The sequence below is a fragment of the Rhea pennata genome, chromosome 8 (genome assembly GCF_028389875.1).
Source record: "Rhea pennata isolate bPtePen1 chromosome 8, bPtePen1.pri, whole genome shotgun sequence".
Taxonomy (NCBI): domain Eukaryota; kingdom Metazoa; phylum Chordata; class Aves; order Rheiformes; family Rheidae; genus Rhea; species Rhea pennata.
The window spans coordinates 2180539-2199737 of record NC_084670.1 but is presented as its reverse complement, the minus strand read 5'-3'; the positions used below and the strand labels follow the sequence as shown (position 1 = coordinate 2199737).

The following is a 19199-nucleotide window of genomic DNA, read 5'->3' as shown; positions in this document are numbered from 1 at the left end:
CCACCCCCCTGGATCAAAGCACAGTTGACTGCAGCAGGTTACTCAGTGTGTCCAGTCAGGTTTTTAATATCTCCAAGGATGAAGACTGCACACCCTCTCTGAACAACATGTCCTTGCTTTTCACCACTCTTGCAGTAAAAAAATAAAATAAAAAAAAAATCTTTATCTTCAGATGGTATTTCCAGTTTTGCAGTTTGTGCCCATTGCCTCTTGTCCTGTCACTGGGCACTGTGGAGGAAATTCTGGCTCAGTGTTCTTTGTGCCCCCTTTATTTATCAGGTATTTATACACATGGATAAGATCAACCGCAGAGCCTTCTCTTTTTGAGGCTAAGCAATCCCAGCTCTCAGCCTCTCTCCACATGACAGATACTTCAATCCGTTAATCATTTTTGGGGGCTCTTTGCTGCAGCTGCTCCACTTTGTGACTTTCTTGTCTTGGAGAGCCCAAAACTGGACACAGTACAGCTTTGCGGAAAAGGACCTGAGGGTCTGCCTGGACAACAAGTTGAGCATGGACCAGCACCGTGCCATTGTGACAAAGAAGGCTAGCAGCCTCCTGGCTACATTAGGAAGAGTGTTGCCAGCAGATCAAGGGAGGTGACCTGCTAGCAACGTTCCTCTTAATGTGCCCAGGATTCAGTTTACCACCTTTGTCACAAGGGCACGTTGCTAGTTCATGTTCAGATTGTTATCCGTGAGGACCCTCAGGTCCTTTCCTGCAAAGCTGTTCTGCAGCCATTTGGCCCCTAACCTATGCTGGTACATGGTCTTACTCCTCCCCAGGGTCAAGACTTTGCATTTCCCTCTGCATTTCATGAGGTTCCTCTCTCCCCATTTTTCTAGCCTGTTGAAGTCCCTCTGACTGGCAGCATACCCATCTGGTGCATCAGCTGCTCCTCCTGGTTTTGTATTGTGTGTGAACTTGCTGAGGGTGCGCTCTCCCCAGTGTCCGGATCATTAGCAATAGGTGTTTGAAGAGTACTTGCCTCAGTATCGATACTAGGGTTACACCACTAATGGCTGACCTCCAGCTGGACTTTGTGCTGCTGAGCACCCTTTGAGCCCAGCAGTTCCTCCGGGTTCCAGTCCACATCACTGACCACTTACTTTGCTCTACTTCATCAAGATCAGAGGATGTTACAGGAGCCTATGTTGAAAGCCTTGCTACAGTCAGGTGTTATCCACAGCTCTCCCCTTGTCCAACAAGCCAGTCGTCTCATCACAGAAGGCTGTTAGGTAAATCCATGATGACTACAACCAATCACCTTCTTGTCTTTTCTATGTTTGGAAATGGTATCCAGGATTAGTTGCTCCTTTACCTTCCCTGGGACTGAGGTGAGACTGTCTGGCCTGTAGCTCCCCGGATGCTCCTCCTTGCCTTTCTTGAACACAGGAGTGATTGCTTTCCTCCAGTCCTCTGGAACCTCTCCTGATCACCATGACCTTTTAAAGATAATTGAGAGAGGCCTTGCAGTGGCATTGGCCAGCTCCTTCAGCACTTGCTATTGCAAATTCAAGATGAATTATTAAGATTGATCCCTCTCAGGTACTGGAAGGTAACACCAGACAGTTTGTATGTAATCAGTGTTTGAGAGAAAAAAATAGTGAAAATTGTTTCACCTTTTCCATTCTGAGAAGTGGTAAATGGCAACAGAAGCTTCAGGGTGGGCTGAAACAACAGGCTCCAACAATTATATAAATATGGACACATATATAAAAACATGTAAGGTATAGATAAAACCAAAGGATGCTGCATGGCTGTAGAGCTTGTGTATCAAGCATACTCTATATAACTTATTGAGGATCTCAGCATAGGAACCTCAGTTTCCTGTGGGTTTCCAAATATTTCCTCAATTTCCAAAATAGTTTTTCTCAATTGAGGATCACCTTTATGCAAGGCTTCTACAGGTCTTTCTGTGTGGGGGCAAGTCCTTAGCAATGGCTGAAAGGGAAGCTGAGCTTTTTGGTTTGGTTTCCCTGCCCCCTTGAGGGCTAAACCATTATACCATGCTGGATTCTGTTTGCTGGAACTCATGCTATCCTTAGTTCAGAGTAAGCCGCGTGTTACCTTTCCCTCAGCGCCTGTGTCCCATCTGCTGATGCTGTAAAGAAAGTAGAGTCGCAGCGATTTTTGCTTCTCCACAATTGCTCTTATGCTCTAGGTTACAGTCATTTGTCAGGACATGAGTATAATCATGCCATGAGCTTCTTCTCACCGACCATGCTGATTGCTGCAGTTTTGGCACTGCAGCTGCCTGATTCTCTGCGTACACCTGACTTATAACCTCTCTTTTCTTCCTGCCCTTCCTTCTGACCTGAGGCTTTTCCCCAGAACTTTCCTTCCTGGATGGGCTTGGGGATCGTTGCCATAGTTGGCCAGCCAAAATTCACAGGTTGTCCTTGCAAAGCTGAGACTAACGCTGTTGATCTGTAAATGGTATGGGAGCAGAAACAGTTTTCCAAATGAGAATATCTTTGAAGTGCCTTTTTCACATCAAAAAAATAACTGAAGAGGAGGAAAGGAGAGCAGTTATTTAGCCTTAACAATAGTGTTAGCACTAGGTTAGCGATAACCTGGCCATGAATAAATGCTGTGAATCTTGGAAGGAGGTTTTTGGCATCAAGAGTGTTCCCTTACATGGGAGATTTCTAATAATTATGCATTCTAATAGCCAGGCGGAAAAACTACTTTTAAGATGGCATTTGCAGGGTTTGCTTTTTATTAAATAATATGGTTTATCTCTCAAAATAGAATATTTAAAGGACTTCGTGAGTCACTAAATCCAGCTCTCTTTTCTATGACGGTGGAATCATTTATGGAATAATCTTTCATTGTAAAACATGGGGATCTTTTTCTCTCCTCTTATCTTGACCTGCGTTCCTCTTTCCACCTTAGGGCAACGTGGTATTCAAGTCCCTCGATTTTTGAGAGAGCAGCCTGTATTTTAACGATGAGTCGTTATTTGAACCTTGCAGCTACCTGGACGGCGAGCACAGCGATACTGCTGTACTACGTCAGTGCTGTAAAAGGGGACCTGGGATTCCAGAGACCTTTGGTGAGGGTAGGGGTTTCCACAGCTTGTTTCTGGCTTCAGCCTGACCCCTTCACTGTCCAGGAGCATTTCTGCTTTACTCCTTTACTCTGGGGAAGCGCTTGCCTGTGGTGTTTCACTGTTCCTAGGTTGTTGCAGTTAGCATGAGCAGTTTAGCATCAGTTATGTTTGTGCTACGACCTCTCTTCCGATGATACAGGCTCCTTTTGCTGTATTGGCTACAAGCTGCATTTGAAATGGTCATTTCATTTGTAATTGTTCTGTGAGAGTTCTTAATGGAGACCTAGCCTTTAATTTAAAACTTCCTCAGATACTTCTTAATGATGTTTCTCTTCCTCTTACTTTTTCTTACACTGAACATGTAGTATTGCCTACTTTATTTCTAGCATTGTCTTACAGAAATATGCAGTTTGAATTTGTTAGCTTTCCCACTTGTGATTTTTGCAAAGAATATGCTAAGACTTTGCTATTTTACGCTAATAATTGTCTTGCACATTACGTATTGTCCAGTTTTGCAAGTTTATCAGATAATCCAAAGTAACAAATTGATCTGGGATATTGCAGGCTGATTTTGATACTCAACTTTAGTTCAGTATATGCTAGTAATATTGTACACTGGAATTTGTTCAGATACTCTTTGAAAAGAAAGAATTTTTAAGATGTAGTCATTAGTGAAGCTTCTTATGACATTGTGGTATTTAATTTTGCAGAAACGTTTCTAGTGCTTACCCACTATATGAGTTTCAGTCTCCCAAATAATGTAAATATGGTTAGTCTTGGCTGTTGTGCACAGTACTACCTTTTAGAGTGAACTTTTAAAAAAGATATCTATTGTAAGTCAGCAGTGATACTGCACATAAACTAAAAATAATTGGATATTAGTAGGTATGAGAAAAATTGACTGCAGCACCTCTACTTGAGAACAGTTTATATGTTCTGTGGTTTGGGGGATTTTTTTTTTTTTTTTTTTGGATGTGTGATTATTAGGAGAGGAAAACTTATATCTATCATACCTCTATTTACCCTTCAGGCAAACACTGAAGATGTGTTTTTACCTCTGTTATATACCAGTTTCTGCAGATATATTTTGAGTTTTTGTTTATACATTTCAGACTCTCTTAAAATGTTGATATGTAAATGAATTTTGATTAGTGATTCTTTGAAAAATTGCTAATATAAAAATTTTATAATTACATGGACTTTTTATTTATTTCAGTTTTTGCTTCTCTGTATAGGTGTCTTGGGTGAAAGTGGCTTGTCCAAGTGACTGCTTGGCCTTATGAAATGAAATCAAGGAGAAGGAAAATGCTTTAGAAAATCTTAGAATAGTAATACAAGTTCTTGAGTTTAAATTTACAATTTCTAAGTATAATACTGTGTTATAATTGTGAATATAACTCCAGATGTACAGATACTGACTTTCAGTAGGAGTACAATGTAGATACAGTATTATACATAGACATAAGCATCTATTGTGAATGTGCAAATTGAAGTTTTCCGAATTCTTTCTTGGCCAGATGTAGGCAGGTTTTCATGAAGACAGCATTGTGTATTATGTAGTACAATATATCCATGATTCCAAACAGTATCTCAGTTTCCAAAACATGGCAGAGAGAGGGATACTGCAGCTCTCAAAAGTAAAAGTTCGGTCTTTTTAATGTTGAAAAAAATAGCTCTATTACATACATTCCTTAAAATATTTGAACATCTGCTTGAATTTTCAAAACAAATGAAGTCTGCATGTTCGACATGAGTATCAGTCCAGGAGGTTAAAGACTGACGAAATTATAAGCAAGGGAAAGCAGAATTTTATGGAAGTTGTTCATTCTGATTATAACTAAGATTACCAAGCACAGTAGCCAGAGGGTATCTCTGTTAAATAAAGGTTGTTATGTAAGTGTGGGTTTCTTTCTGTACTGCAAAAAATATACTTGTCTTGTAGTCTGTGATTTGTATTTATTTGTGTTATAATGATATCTGGGAAGAAAGTCTGGCCTGCAAAATAATTTCTGCCTTTTCTTACAGTTGGGTTAAAGATCGAGATGAAATTGCTTTTTCCGTTTGTTCTTTGAGGAATCCTCGTGGTGGCATGTGGTCATCTTCTACATTTGTGTATCTTAATTGAAATACAAACAGGGAATTTAGGTATTGAGTAGCACGCAGTTTCAAATACGAAGAGTAATTTTTCTTAAACTGTACTTCCACTGCCAGTGTAATCTGGCAGATATCTGGGTTGCAGGAAAGGGAATTTAGTGCATAGGTTAGTTTTTAACAGATCAGCTTTAATCTGTGAGTATTGCTAGTTTTTGGTTTTGTGCTGGCACAAAGGAAGGAGTGGAAATAAGCAGACAGAGATGGAGAGAAGGTAGCACTGCTTACTCTGGCAATAGCACCAGTTAATGCCATACTCAGCTGATGATGGAACTGTGATATTATTTTGGGAATGAATGATTTGCTTTATTTTATACTTCCATGAACTCAATTACTGCATCTCAAAATGGGCAGTTCTTTCAATTATTCTCTCTGATATGGAGCAAGGGTATAGATATATGAAGGAGAAAATGGATGCTATTTATCTTACATTGCTTTGGAGTTGCTATGGTGCTGTGTTAGTAAATATATTATTTGCAGTAGCTTGCTCATTTATAAGCTTTTTGTATCAGATGAATTATTGAATTCAGTTTGTTCAGATTCAACATAGAAAAAAAATAATTTCCTGTGTTTTCTTTTTTTAGCCTTCTGTTGAGTCTTCAAGCCCAGGTAAATATTTTTAATATTTCCTAAACTTGTGAAGGAAAAGGGCACCCTTGAAAATTTCTTCTTGCTAGTCTCTTCCAGACAGTAACCCAAGGATAAAATTTAATGGGTAAATTAGTGGCAATATTGGTTTAAGCAGTCGCCGCTTCCTTCTGGTCAGTACCAGCAGCAGGTTTTGTACAGCGAGGTACGCCGGGAGCTGCTCTGTGCGAGCCGCGCAGCCGCGCGTGCTGGAACGCTGGCCTGCCTGCCGGAGCGCGGCGAGAGTGAGTGGGGCCTGGGAGGGCGTGCTGCAGCCCGCGCTGGGGTCCCTAGCCCGCTCCCCACGCCTGCCCCTCGGTATTGCAACCAATACGGAGCCCAAAGATTAAGGCAGTTAAGGCACTGTGTGCTCTCAGTTATTAGTTGTGCCATTGCTTTTATACACAACAGCATCAAGAGCAAAAGCAGCAAGAAGAAAACAAGGGTTTTTTTCCTCATTGGATTACTAAAAATGAGGAGTTTTGTGACTTTTGTTTTAAAAGCTGCTTATTTTCTGATGTACCAGTATCCCAGTGTTACTGGGTATCTAGTAATTAGCTAAGTGTAAATTATTATTTTTTAAAAACTACTACTATACGTAGTGTTATTTATTTTCAAAGTTTTTGGCATCCTAGTAGTTGAACAACTTTCCAATAGTTACTTCAGCTGGACAGCTGTTGTCTCTTGGACTCTTTTTTTTTTCAAAGAAACAATCTTTAACACGTTACACTTCAACACTTAAAACTACAAAATATAGTTAATCCTTCCTCCCTCTTGCACCCTTAGCATTAATACGGTCTTCAGGCATTGGAAAATGAAATTTAAATTGTCCAAGGAGACACATGGAGAAGTATTATCAGAGCTAGAATTAGAACTCAGGTGTTGATAAATTATATCAAAGTGCTGCATCTGCCAAATCGTTCATCCATTCATCTATTTTTTTGTTGTCACAAAATACAACCAGACTTTTCTACAAAGAACTGTGAAAAATGCATGGGGAAGAATAACTAAAGATTCTACATCATATAAAAAATGTGCATAACTATGAAGCTTACTTGAAATTTAAATTTTGGAAGAGTTGTAAGGCTGTGTCTTTGTAGTTGTAAACAAGAACACTTGGAAAATATCAAAGAAACAACTGCCTAAGCTTGTATTTTTATGAGTATTTCTACTCTCAGTAGAACTCTGATTCAAACAGACTTCCAATAACATAGGAATTAAGTCTTCAACAACTGAACGTTTTACAAGCATTTAACTAGGGGCCCGATGTCCAGTTTTATAGTACTTTAAGAACTGACTGGCTAAGTCCTGGTTCTTTTCCCATGATCTCTTACCACCTAAACGACAGCTTTCACTGTCCTCTGAATAATATGATTAGTTTTCCCTAAGATAAGTGAATTAGGGATTTTGAAGATACTTTAATTTTTCAATATAATTTGAGTATTAAAATGTCACCAAAATAAAAAACTAAACTTTTTGAGGCCGTGATCTAACTAAAAAAAATCTTTAAAATGTTTTCTATCAGGAGGTTCAGCAACATCTGATGACCATGAATTTGATCCATCAGCTGATATGCTGGTGCATGACTTTGATGATGAACGGACATTAGAAGAGGAGGAAATGATGGAAGGAGAAACAAACTTCAGTTCTGAAATAGAGGATCTTAACAGGGTAGGTAGCATTAAGTAGTCGTAAAACATAACCACAGCCCACAGTCTTGCACAAAAACGTGCAGGTTTTTACCCCTCTATTTAGGACAAAACAAAAAAAAAATGCCCCTAAAACACTAATAGGTAAATAATATAGATGGGAGAAGGGGCCAAGCTAAATCCACAATTTTCAAAAGCTGGGACAAGAAAACTGGTACATAAATATTTAATAATGTATAATTCTGTGCTTGTGTAGTTTCTTTATATTTACTGGTGCAAGACTTGCATTTTAGAGCTAATATAAGTTAAAGTGTGTTCTGACTAAACTTGTATGTTCCAGTGTTACTATTTTTAATAAACTTTTGCACTTGATTAGTGCATATAGATTTAAATTTAATAAAAATTCCATAATTTTACATTTCCTTTGTGTTTTTTATATAAACATTCATATAGTACTTCAGTGAAGCAGATAGGAGTATCTTCATTTTTAAGGCAGAGGAAACAGAGTAACAGATTAAGTGGTTTGCTCAAAGCTGCATAGTAAGTTGTCAGCAGAGCTGGGATCAGAACTCCCAAGTGTTGATAGTAGTGATAATAATCTTAAAATGTGTATATTCTGAAATGACCACATATACGATTTATTTGGTGTTTTGAGCCTCTGCTGTCACTTATGTCTGCTTTAAGTTACTCCTCTGTCAGGAATAATATTCTTAAAATTCAGAGTATGTTCATTATAAATTTCAAAGTAGTTTAGATACTGTCTGTGACCTCATTGGCTGAAAAATTTTCCAGAACAGTTGATTAATATTTTTCAAATGCATATTTGATGTACAAATCCTGTGCAGTGTAAGTGATTTTACCCCTATGGCTTTAAATTAATTTAATACATTTAATCTACATTTCAGATGTAAATGATAATTTCTTTCTGTTAATTTCAGGTCTGATATTAACCTGTAAATGTAAAGATAAATAAATTGTGAATCTAACCATGCTTCATCTCAATTAAATGGGAATGGAATTCCACATGTATGTCATACGGTTCTTAAGTCAAAAGTACATGTTTTTTTCCTCATATTTTGTAAAGAGTCAACATCTGATTATATATTTTATCACCACATTACAATGCTTTATTCATAATTGTATTTCAACATCAATTTATTCCCATATATCCTACTTGTAGGGACTGCAAGCTTATAATTTTTCTACATTTCGGATATTTTTGTAGTAAGGACAGTGAGCAATATTATAACTTAAATTCAAATTGTTCTATTTGCTATTCTTCTCTGGAGGTTTTAAATTGGTACAGAATCTTACTGTCAAGTTATATGGCTATTGCAGGTAGACCTTTTGCTGTGCTTTGGATGCTTCCACACCAACAGGATCTTGCTAGAGACCTGTAGTACTTCCAGTTCATCAAGGCTTACTTTTTCTCTCTTTTCTTTTCTTTTTTTTTTTTTTTTTTTTCAAATCGTGCTCTTTCTTAGACATGGGTGATAGACATCCTAAGCCTCAAAACTGTTGTCAAGACAAGTGCTATCCTGTCTTTGCTTTCCCTAGTCGTTTCCACATATTCCTTCAGATTTTCCCCTAGGCCGTGAATGTGCTGGATTTACTAGTTCAGCTCCTTCAGAGACAAAGTGGCAGTCAGGCTCTGCAAAGGAATTTTTGAACCTTAATGATTTAACTTCTGAGTGTCATAGAAATAGCACCTTCCTCTGAGGGTAAGGATCTCTTGTACTTGTTGGTTGAAAAATCTGATGAATCTGTGATACATTAGTACTTGAGGTTTAGCAGTGCCCTGCATTCATGTATGGGTGTATGTGTATACATTTTTGTGTAAATGGCCATAGCTTGTCCCTCTTGAGACCTGAAGTCACCCTCTATGCTGCTACAGTAAGTAAAAACAAAAAAAAAAGGGGGGGGGGAAGAAAAGAAAGAAAGAAAAAAAAAAAAAAAAAAAAAAAACAACAGTGCCCTGAGATTGGAAGAGTAGTTGAAAAGAATCAGAATTATTGGACTTGGGACTTCTTAGTGATCTTTCTTGAAAGGTAAGAACTTTTAGGGGGCAGAAGAACTATCTGGAATGTGATGCAAGAGACCGTGCTTGGTCATATCCAGGTGTCTGTATTCAGTAATGCTCTTTCCTTATGGATGAACATCCATACCGGATCTGACCCAAGTCCTGGTTAACCCAGTGTTCTTTCTCCAACAGCCCAGGAGACAGAGTGATCAGAAAGATGATTTTTTTTTTCCCATGATGGGGCACATCTCTTGTATTCTGGGCATACTATAATGCTGCAGTTTTCCCAAATGCAGAAAACTGCATAATTTCTGATAGTGAGAAGCTGTATTCGCTCTCTCTCGGAAATAGTAAGTGGCCAGGCCCCAATAAGTTGCAGAAAGTCTTAGTTTCCTCCTACTCTTAGCCAAGCTGGCTATAAAAGGCATTAGCTGGAGGGAGTGTGATGTGGGGAATTTGATGACTATGGGGTCTAGCTCTTTAACTCTGTGCTGCCCCATCGGTGGACAGAATACTGCTGGGTGGTTTGTTTGCGCTGGCTTTTTGGATGCTTTTCGGATATGGTGAGCATTGTCAGGGAGCTACGCACGGTGCCTCCCTGCATGACTTAGATATTTTTAAGCCTTTGACTCCTCTCCTTTTTCCACTTGTTCCCCATAATCACTTGTTTTCTCCTTTTGGGCCCTTCTTTTCATGGAGGGCTCTTGGGTTTTCTTAGGAACATGCATCAATATCCTGTTCTCTTTAAAAGGGAGAACCAGTAGGAACAAAAGCCAATGTTAGGTGTTTGAGGAAGAGTGTAGAACAAGGGAATTATCGAGTATTTCACCCAAATACTCGTCCAGCCTCCAGCATGCTGCAGTTGAGGTGCACCTGGGACAGACGTTGTTTGTCTTTAATACCTGTTCTTCCCTCCACCACCATGAATTTGTCCAATTGATTTTTAACCTGTGTAAACTTAGTGTCTGCAAGGCATATAGTAATGTTGCACAATTTAAGTTCGTTTAGTTTGAGAAGTATCTTTTTTAGACCTATTTTTGTTAATTTCAGTGGTTGCCCCTTAGCTCTTGAATTAGGTGGGTGTACAGTTATTTGTATTTACTTTCTCTGCTTATGATACAGTTCTGGGTTACGTCACCCCCCCTCACTCACCTCTTCTCCAGATAGAAGCAGCTTTCCTAGTTTTACAGTATCCTAAAACAATGCAAAAATCATCAGTTGATACCCATAGCATTTTGTCTTGGAGAGCTGCTGACACTTGGAGCTTTTTCAATTATAATGGGATCTTCAAGTTAAGAGGCTCTGCCTCAGAAAAACATTCTAAATACAATACTGTTTTTCAGCAACATACTTATTACATTATTCTCACATACTTACAAATTGTAGTATTTTTCTAATTCTCAGTCTGCAAATGGAATAGTGGTGAGGAATGTTGAATGGAAATTCAAAATGTACTAGACTACATTTGCTTTGGTATCATGAATATGATTTTTCTGACAGCTATACTGTAGAGTTTTAATTAAGATCACAGTCCTGTCTGTTGTCAGTGTAAAATACAGATTCCCTGTCTCTGAGCGTTAATTCACAAAACAGTATTGTAAGGCTTAAGAAGTCAAGAGAGAAGGTGAGAAGATTTAGGCCCGCATGGTCTGCATCTACTGTATGTAGCTTACTGAAGACTAGCCCAGCAAGTGATTTAATGGTTTAGTTTTTTGAAATCAAATAACATAAATAGACAACAAATCTTGATAACCCCTGCAGTATACTTATTTTCACACACCACAACTAACAACATTTGCCTTTTGTAATTGATATTATTAGTGTGTTTCAAGAAAATAGAAATTCGTTGATCTGTGATGGCTAATTTGTAAAAGAGTTCAATGAAGGAAGTGCAGGGTCTACAGACAACTACGAAATCTGATTATCAGTCAGGACTTAAATTACCTACTAAGAAGTAGTAGTGAGAATACACCTCTGATTAATAAGCAAAGGATTTGATTTTATGAGAGAGGTAATTTTAAAAAGTTCTCTGAAAGTTTCTGCTCTGAAAAATCTCTTTAGGGAAGCCATATACTGCCCCTGCAGACTATATACTGAGCTATTAAAAGTGATTAAGTAATTTGCAGACCTGGCAATTAATAGCTTGTATTAATAAAGTGAATGCATTTGGTAACAGTTCTGGAGCCAGCAAACTTGAGAACTCTCTGTATCATTTGAAGTAGCCTTTCAGAGTGGACCAGCATTCTAAATATAAATATTTTTAAATGTGCACATATTTTAGTGGGTTTGATACTGCAAGCAACTGTATTTGCTTTTGTAGACAACTAGCTTAAAAGCTTCTTGTTTTTCTTTTTAAGTGAGGAAATATGTATGTATCTGTAAACATTGCTGTCTTTACCTGAATATCGGGTGATCCTGAATATAAGGTGATCTCTCTCATACACATCTCTCATTTTTTGTTTCACTCAGAAAGCAGAGAGGCACAGAGATTGAAAAGTGCGTATGATTTGTATCATGTTGTATTCCTGGCCGGGATTATAGGACTGCACAGAATCAATCCTGTACAGCAACTCCCCCAAAACAAGATTTAACCGCGTGTTCAAACCCGATAGTACAAGTTCTGGTCCTTATTTTGCTGAACTTCTGGAGACATTGTAAAAAGCACTGACTTGCATTAGGGCAAGTTACTGCCATGCAGCTAGCTTCACAGTACCTACAAAAACTGTCACCATCTTATCTATCGGTGTGAAGCAGTTGCTGCAGTCTCACATTTTGTGTGTTTCTTTTTCCATAAATATGTGCAAAATACTATTTTTTTTGCGCATTTTTTATGGGAGGAAAGAAAAAAACATCAGCTAACATTCCAAAAAGGAGAGTGGTTCACTCTATGTCTGTGCTGAAGATGTATGATGTCTGACCCACACATAATATTTGGCTGCCACAGTAATTCATTCACATCATTTCTACCACTCTCTTTCCCGTGGTCATCTTGAACCTAAGTGTGAAATGGGTTGTAGGCGGCATGGTTTATCTTGGTAGCCTTGAGTTTACTATGGTCTTTCCCCAGGGACTGACAGTGCCTCCAAAGCACATAACTAAAATGCAGGCATCCGTGTTACATGACTAGTTAGTTAACCGGTCACATCCTGGGAGCCTCCTGCAAATTTCTTCTTCTGTCACTGTGGATAGCACCTGCAGTTTGGTCACAGGATAAGTGTGTGCCATGTCATGTCGTTTTATAGGCATGAATTCATCGTGTGACCGTAAAACAAGCATCTCCCTTATGTATATAACCAGATGTAACTTGTCACACTGCAGTGCTTGTGTTTTGATCAAGCAGTAGTAGGCAAATACCAGGGGAGGGGGATGGGACGAACAGCCCTCTGGTGCCGTCTTAATGGGCTTTATGGCCCCTTTAAGAATGTGCTGGTATGCAAGGTTAGTAATAATTTTTAGAGGATGAGTAAATAAAAGTTTTGCTGTATTAAAAAAAAAAAAAAAGTCTAAGACACCCCCCCCACACCCCGGAACTTTTAATTCTGATCATCCATTCATGTTAGAGTGGACATTTGTAATATGCCTGATGATCATATATTTTATTTTTGCTGGGTTATGTTTAAAGTGCACACTATAAACTGCAGAGCAGATATGTGATGTGAAATACTTTTCTTAAAATCTCAAAATTTGTTTGAATATTTCTCAGGAAAGTGATATGCCAATCCAGGAGCTCCTTAGCCTTTATGGCTATGATGGTACCATTCCACTGCAAGAAGATGATGATGATGAAGATGATGAAGAGGAAGAGGAGGAGGGAGATGATGATGATGATGTTGATAATGATGACAACAGCGGCTGTAGTGGAGAAAACAAAGTAAGTGTTTACACTAATTTGAAACTTACTTCTGTTCAACCATCCTGTACTAGACAGTTGTTCAAGGTGCCACATCACAGCAGAAATAATTCACAGTATATTTGATTTCAGATGCTTTGTGTACTGTCCTCTAATGTTTACTCTTAATTTTCCACCTGTATTTCTTTTGATTACTCTTAATTTCATCTGTATCATTCCATACTATTGCTGAAACAAATTAGAGCACCTCTATACAGACAGTATCATGAAAAAAGGGGTCAAAATTGTGTTTCAGAAATATTGTTTGGCTTTGAAACTTAGTTTTTAAATACCTAAAAGCACCTTTATAAATATGTCCTAATACTTGTTTCAAGGTAAAAAGCTGATCTACTGATACTGAAATGGGGAAGTGAATAAAAAAAGGTGTCTCTGTGAGTGCTGGAGGTTACTGCAGGTTTTTTTACTTTAAATTGTATTTTTACAAGCTAGCAGTAATTCTCTTGGTTGTTTTTAAATTGTTAATCAAATCTACTGATTCAAATACTTTTACAAAATGTACAGCTGTGACCTTGGCATCTTTAAAATTCTGTCCTGTTTGCTCTTAAAATAAATAGATCCAACATAATCTAAGGTAACATGAAGAATGCAAAACAAAAATTTAAGACACAAACTGATTAATTTATTTGTGCACAGTGGTACTCCTGAAGTCTCATTTCATTCTTATGTCCGTGCTTCTTAATTACTTCTTGTCAGAACATCCACCTCAGTGTTCTCCAGATCGGTCACTTTTTTTTTTTTTTTTTTTTTTAAGACACTGCTTAACTTTTCTCTTAAATGGATAAAATCTCAGCATCTCTCACCACCAAGATGTTTGCAGCATGAGGAGTCATAGGAGATTAATAGTTGGTAGTATGCTGCAGAAGCGAATGTGTTCCTGCCCACCACCAGCAACAGTTCACAATTTGGCACACTAAACTTAATGTTTTAGACTAATAGCAGACTTGGAACTGTGGCTGAATTGAAAGTACATGTTCACTTATTTTACCGCTGTTCTGATGAGACTGGAAAAAAAGGGAGGGAGAGACTGGCAGAAAGAAGGCCAACCTGTTAAAACTCTGCCTCAGCATACAAGAATGGGAGCTCTAGAAAGAAGTACATGATCTGAGCAGAGTGGCAGTAAAATACATCTGTGTGGAGTAATATTATAAATCATTCATGCTTTCTCTGCAAGTGCAAATCTTTCTATATGCTTAGTTAGTGATACTGTACTTAGCTATTTTCTATTTTTAATCTACTTTAAGCTGCGTATGTAATAATACTCTGGTTTGCTGTTAAAGGTACATATAAACATGTGCCTAATGCCTCTGTGTTAGAACTAGCAAGTATGAATGCTCACAACATATTCTTAAAACACACAAAAGATATTGACAGATTGCATAATAGAAATGTTTTTTAATGTTTAGCATTTTAATTTTCCTTGGTTCTGTTAATACCTATTATTGTAGCTTTTTTCTAACAAACTTTTCTAATTTTTGATCTTTTAGTGATTCAATGATACTTGCACTCAAGTCTATTGATAACACTATTCCTATGGGATCAAACCTCACCATTGACTTTTATTTTTTATGGAAGTTGCTTGAAAAAAGTGTACCTAACTGATAATTTCTATCCTCTTTATTGAAAATTTGTAAGAAAAGATTTAAAGAAAGGTAAACTTTTGTGACAAAGTTGCAAAAAATGTTTTTTGCAATTTTCTATTTTTTGTAGCATAGAATTGATTTTGATCTATTTCTGTCAAGAATAACTATTTCAGAGAAGAAAAAAACACCTAATTCCAATGTAGTCAAGAGCAGAAGTAGATTTTCTAATTCCTTGAATTCTCAAATTAAACATTTTCAGAATAAGAAAGTAGCAGATCCTATATCCAACATTACACAATTGTGTATTTACACAATTACACAAATCCTCAAGAGGATATGTCTGCCAATTCCATATCCTCAGAAAGAGTCCAAAAGATTAAAGTGGAGAAATCTTAAATATTTGAGGTTTTTCTGGACAAGCTGTTACTTCACAGAGCAAACCTCGCTAAACCTACATTCTCCCCCATTTTTTTTTCTTTTTATAAGACAGCAGATTTTGGAAGATGTAGGAAAAATCCTCCTTTCTATGATGAAGAAAATTACCTGCTTCAGATAAATACAGCATTCCATTATTGACAGATTTTTGAATGCAAACTGAAAGGATATGCTTGACTGATGTAAAAACAAACTGTGGTATTTAGTTCTGCTTTGTATTTTTGACATATATTAGAGTCTGTTAAATTTGATATGCTTAAAATCCAGGTCAGAAAATAATATAATGCATTTAAACATTTGTTATGGCTTAGTCTGGATAGACGCAGCTTACTCAGTCACTTGAAGTTAGACACTGGATGTTTTGTTTTGGTAAGATGACATTTGGGGAAGAAATGTTGCCAAAATAATATTTGTAACACAAAGGGTATAACTAGTCTCCTATTTACTTTTGCATATTTAAGGAGGAGACTATAAAGGATTCATCTGGGCAGGAAGATGAGACACAGTCATCTAATGATGACCCAGCACCATCTGTTGCTTCTCAAGATCCACGGGAGATAATTCGCCCTCGTCGATGTAAATATTTTGATACAAGTATGTATGGTTTAGTACTAAGTCATCTCGATATAACTGACTTCTGTTTATTAACAGCTCTAATTAACATAATATTCTGTTGCTGAAATACACATCTAGATGCCTACAGGCATTTATTGTTTTTTTCTTACCGCTATTCTTGATTATCGTAACACTGAAAATAATAGGCAACAAAAAAAATACTATTTTTAGCAGAATGCTAATCTTCTCACCAGATGAGGGACTCTGTAAGAGCACTAGGTATAATCTCTTCTTAAAACAAGGCATTGAATTTGTTTAATATTTTAAATTTCTACAGTTTTGAAAAAGAACAACCTCAAACTGTCTAAGTCCGATCATTAAATTACTCGTAGTGTTACAACAGTTAGTTTATGATCCAGCAAACTGATCCATGTGGATGTGCCCTTCCGCAAAATTTCCCTGCACGTGGGGCCCAGGTGCTGTAAATGACTTCTGAGACTAATTTGCACAATGAGGAGCATGATCTTTTTAATAAACACTTTTCTGCGGAATCTGTAATTCATACATTGCTATACTATGCAATTCTTTAGTGTCTTTGGAACATTCAGTAGGTTTCCAGCAACACCTGGTTGTAGTATTATCTTTTCATCTTAGTTTCAGCTGCCAATTCCCACCAGGGACACAGGTAAAAATACTTGCTGGTAGGAAATGCACTGTTCCAACTAGATAGTTGTCATAATAGCTGCACAGTGTGTGGTTATCATGACAAAACCAGATGACATCGGTTTGTGTCCTCACTGAAAGAAGTTGAGAGTCCTAGTGAATGAGAAAATAAAAAAAATTGCTAGAAATAAAAATCCTTTTTCTTCAAGATCATTAATAAAAAAAGAAAAGCATTGAAATCTGAAAAAGGCCAATAGATTGTTAAAGCTGAACTAATGAAGGTGGAGATACCCATGAAGAAAATTTACTTGAAAAATTCCACATTTGCTGCTGTTGCCAGCATCGTGGACTGATTCGCTCCTTCGTTTTGTTTAAAAATTGGTTTTGCAGCCATTTGAAACTGTTGATCTAGTTATGTAGCTGTCCCGTTAGACAACACTCATTTCTGCGGCATTCTTACTTAACCAAATCTGAAACTTTTAGTATTGTGCTATCAGCAGAGCCATTTGCACAACAGATACTTCAGCTTCATTGGGTACAACTGATTGTTGCTGATGTTTGAATTCCTACTATTCTCTGTTTTAACAAGTGAAAATAAAGGAAAAAGTTTCTTATAATACTTTCCACTTGATACTTATCAGCCATAACACTGCAGAGATAAAGTTTTCTAATCTGTAGTTTATGTTAATGCAGAAATGCCAAGGAACCTCAGCATGCAGCTGTGCAGGGGGTTGCACCAAGATATTTGCAAATAAATTAACTCTATTATTTAAACTTCATTGTAATGCAAGTGTATTGCATAGCTTTTTTTATGATGTTCAGCTGTGTACCGTATATGATATAATGTACAGATCTTTAGATTGTCATATGCTATACACAAACCTGACACTGTTGTTGCTTTCAGTACCTTGTGAAAAGAAACTACTCCTTATCATAAAAATCCTAACATTTGATCTTAAATAATATACTTGAAATACTGCTGTGTATCTCAGCTGTACATCCAAGCCTACTAAATCCCCAAAAGACTGAAAACAGTACATGGAGATTGCTCACATGTCGCGCTGTAGTGTGCCTTGTGTGGCAAGGGAGAAAGCAGCAGTAACTGAGTTAGGAGCTCATTGAAGATGATGTTGAAATTGCAACTAATTTAGATTTCAGTCTGAACATCCACAAAAAATATTTTCAGACAATACTGAATAAAATTGAGTGTGGATCATAGCTACTTCAAAGCTAGATGAGGGGAAAAGAAAGTTTTATTAGGAAGTACTAAAATTGATAGTGTATTCATTTGTGTCTTAACCTTTCTTATCCTGATCTGCATCATAAGCAGTTCTAGATAAGAATGCTGGAAGGGTCTTTTTTTTTATTTTAAATAGTCAACACTGAGACATTTAGTACTGGTCTGTAGTGTTAAATAAGATGTCTCAGAAGCAAAGCGAGGCTGCTGAATGCCAGCGGGCCAAGAAGCCCAGGCTGTGTCCTCCTGCGGCTGTGGCGGGTGCTCTTGGGACTTGCAGGGACCTCACGGTCTGCATCGCTCAGCCCAGCTCTGCTGGAGGCTGCCACTGGCCTGGGTGGACTCCATCATAACTTCCTCCGTGTAAATGTTTAAATGTTTTATTGTAGACAGTGAAATAGAAGAGGAATCTGAAGATGATGAGGATTATATTCCATCAGAAGACTGGAAAAAGGTAAATATTAAGGGCTGCTAAAAAAGTTTTGTGAATAATGAGATGATCTGTTACATAGTAATTTTCAGCTCTGTATATTACCAAATTTCTCATCTTTTCTACCACAAAAATTAAGAGCTTTGATAGTAATAAGTGTTAAAAACTTCTCTAAATAGTCAGAAAACATTCCCGTATTGTTTCTGTTTACTGTTTCTTTAGATTTCAAACAGTGAAAATCTTAAAGGATAAAAAAAGATGTGGTCATACTGCCTTTCTCTAACAACAACAAAAAACAAAACAAAACAAAACAAAAAAAACACAGCTGTGGTTGCTTTACCTTTTACTTCTCTTATTTCAAAACAGGAAATCATGGTGGGCTCTATGTTTCAAGCTGAAATTCCTGTTGGTGTATGCAAATACAAAGAGAATGAAAAAGGTGAGATTTAACACTACTATCATTATCAGAATGATTGATTTCACTTTCTAAGGGAGAAAAATTAAAGATTTATTTGACTGATGATCATGTGTCTTACAAAATAAAACAGCTCCTTCAAGTGGAAGATAGAACCGTGATCTCAAACTATAGTTCATCCTGCGCTTTACCATTAAGAGCTTGAGGCTTGGAAAGGGAAAGAAGGATTTTATTTCCAGACTGCTGAACCTTTATTGAACCCTTGTATTCTGATTTACACAGGGTTTTCGTGTAATTATATTAATCTTTTCACGTGGTATATTTTGTTGTAATAAAGAAATTATGTTACTGGAATTGAATTAACATATTGAAAGGAGAAAAATGGCTGGAACAGGTTTGATTTTCGTGCTTAATAATGTATTAAATAACTTACTATTCTGCTTTCAGGTATTTCCCAGGAACCTTTTGTTTT

General features: G+C 37.3%; 1 protein-coding gene across 4 annotated transcripts in view; it reads left to right on the top strand.

The window, feature by feature from the left end:
- The window catches only part of MIER1 (MIER1 transcriptional regulator), a 40950-nt gene that overhangs the window by 10426 nt on the left and 11325 nt on the right, over positions 1–19199 (top strand). For 3 of the 4 annotated variants that reach the window (XM_062582083.1, XM_062582081.1, XM_062582080.1), the window contains exons 2-7: positions 5791–5815; positions 7359–7504; positions 13206–13373; positions 15889–16021; positions 18272–18336; positions 18679–18751. In XM_062582083.1, coding sequence (XP_062438067.1) covers positions 7406–7504; positions 13206–13373; positions 15889–16021; positions 18272–18336; positions 18679–18751 — 538 coding nt within the window. In that variant the 5' untranslated portion in view covers positions 5791–5815; positions 7359–7405. Of the gene's footprint in view, positions 1–5790; positions 5816–5991; positions 6079–7358; positions 7505–13205; positions 13374–15888; positions 16022–18271; positions 18337–18678; positions 18752–19199 lie in introns of those variants that run through there. The other variant, XM_062582082.1, reaches the window with a different exon arrangement.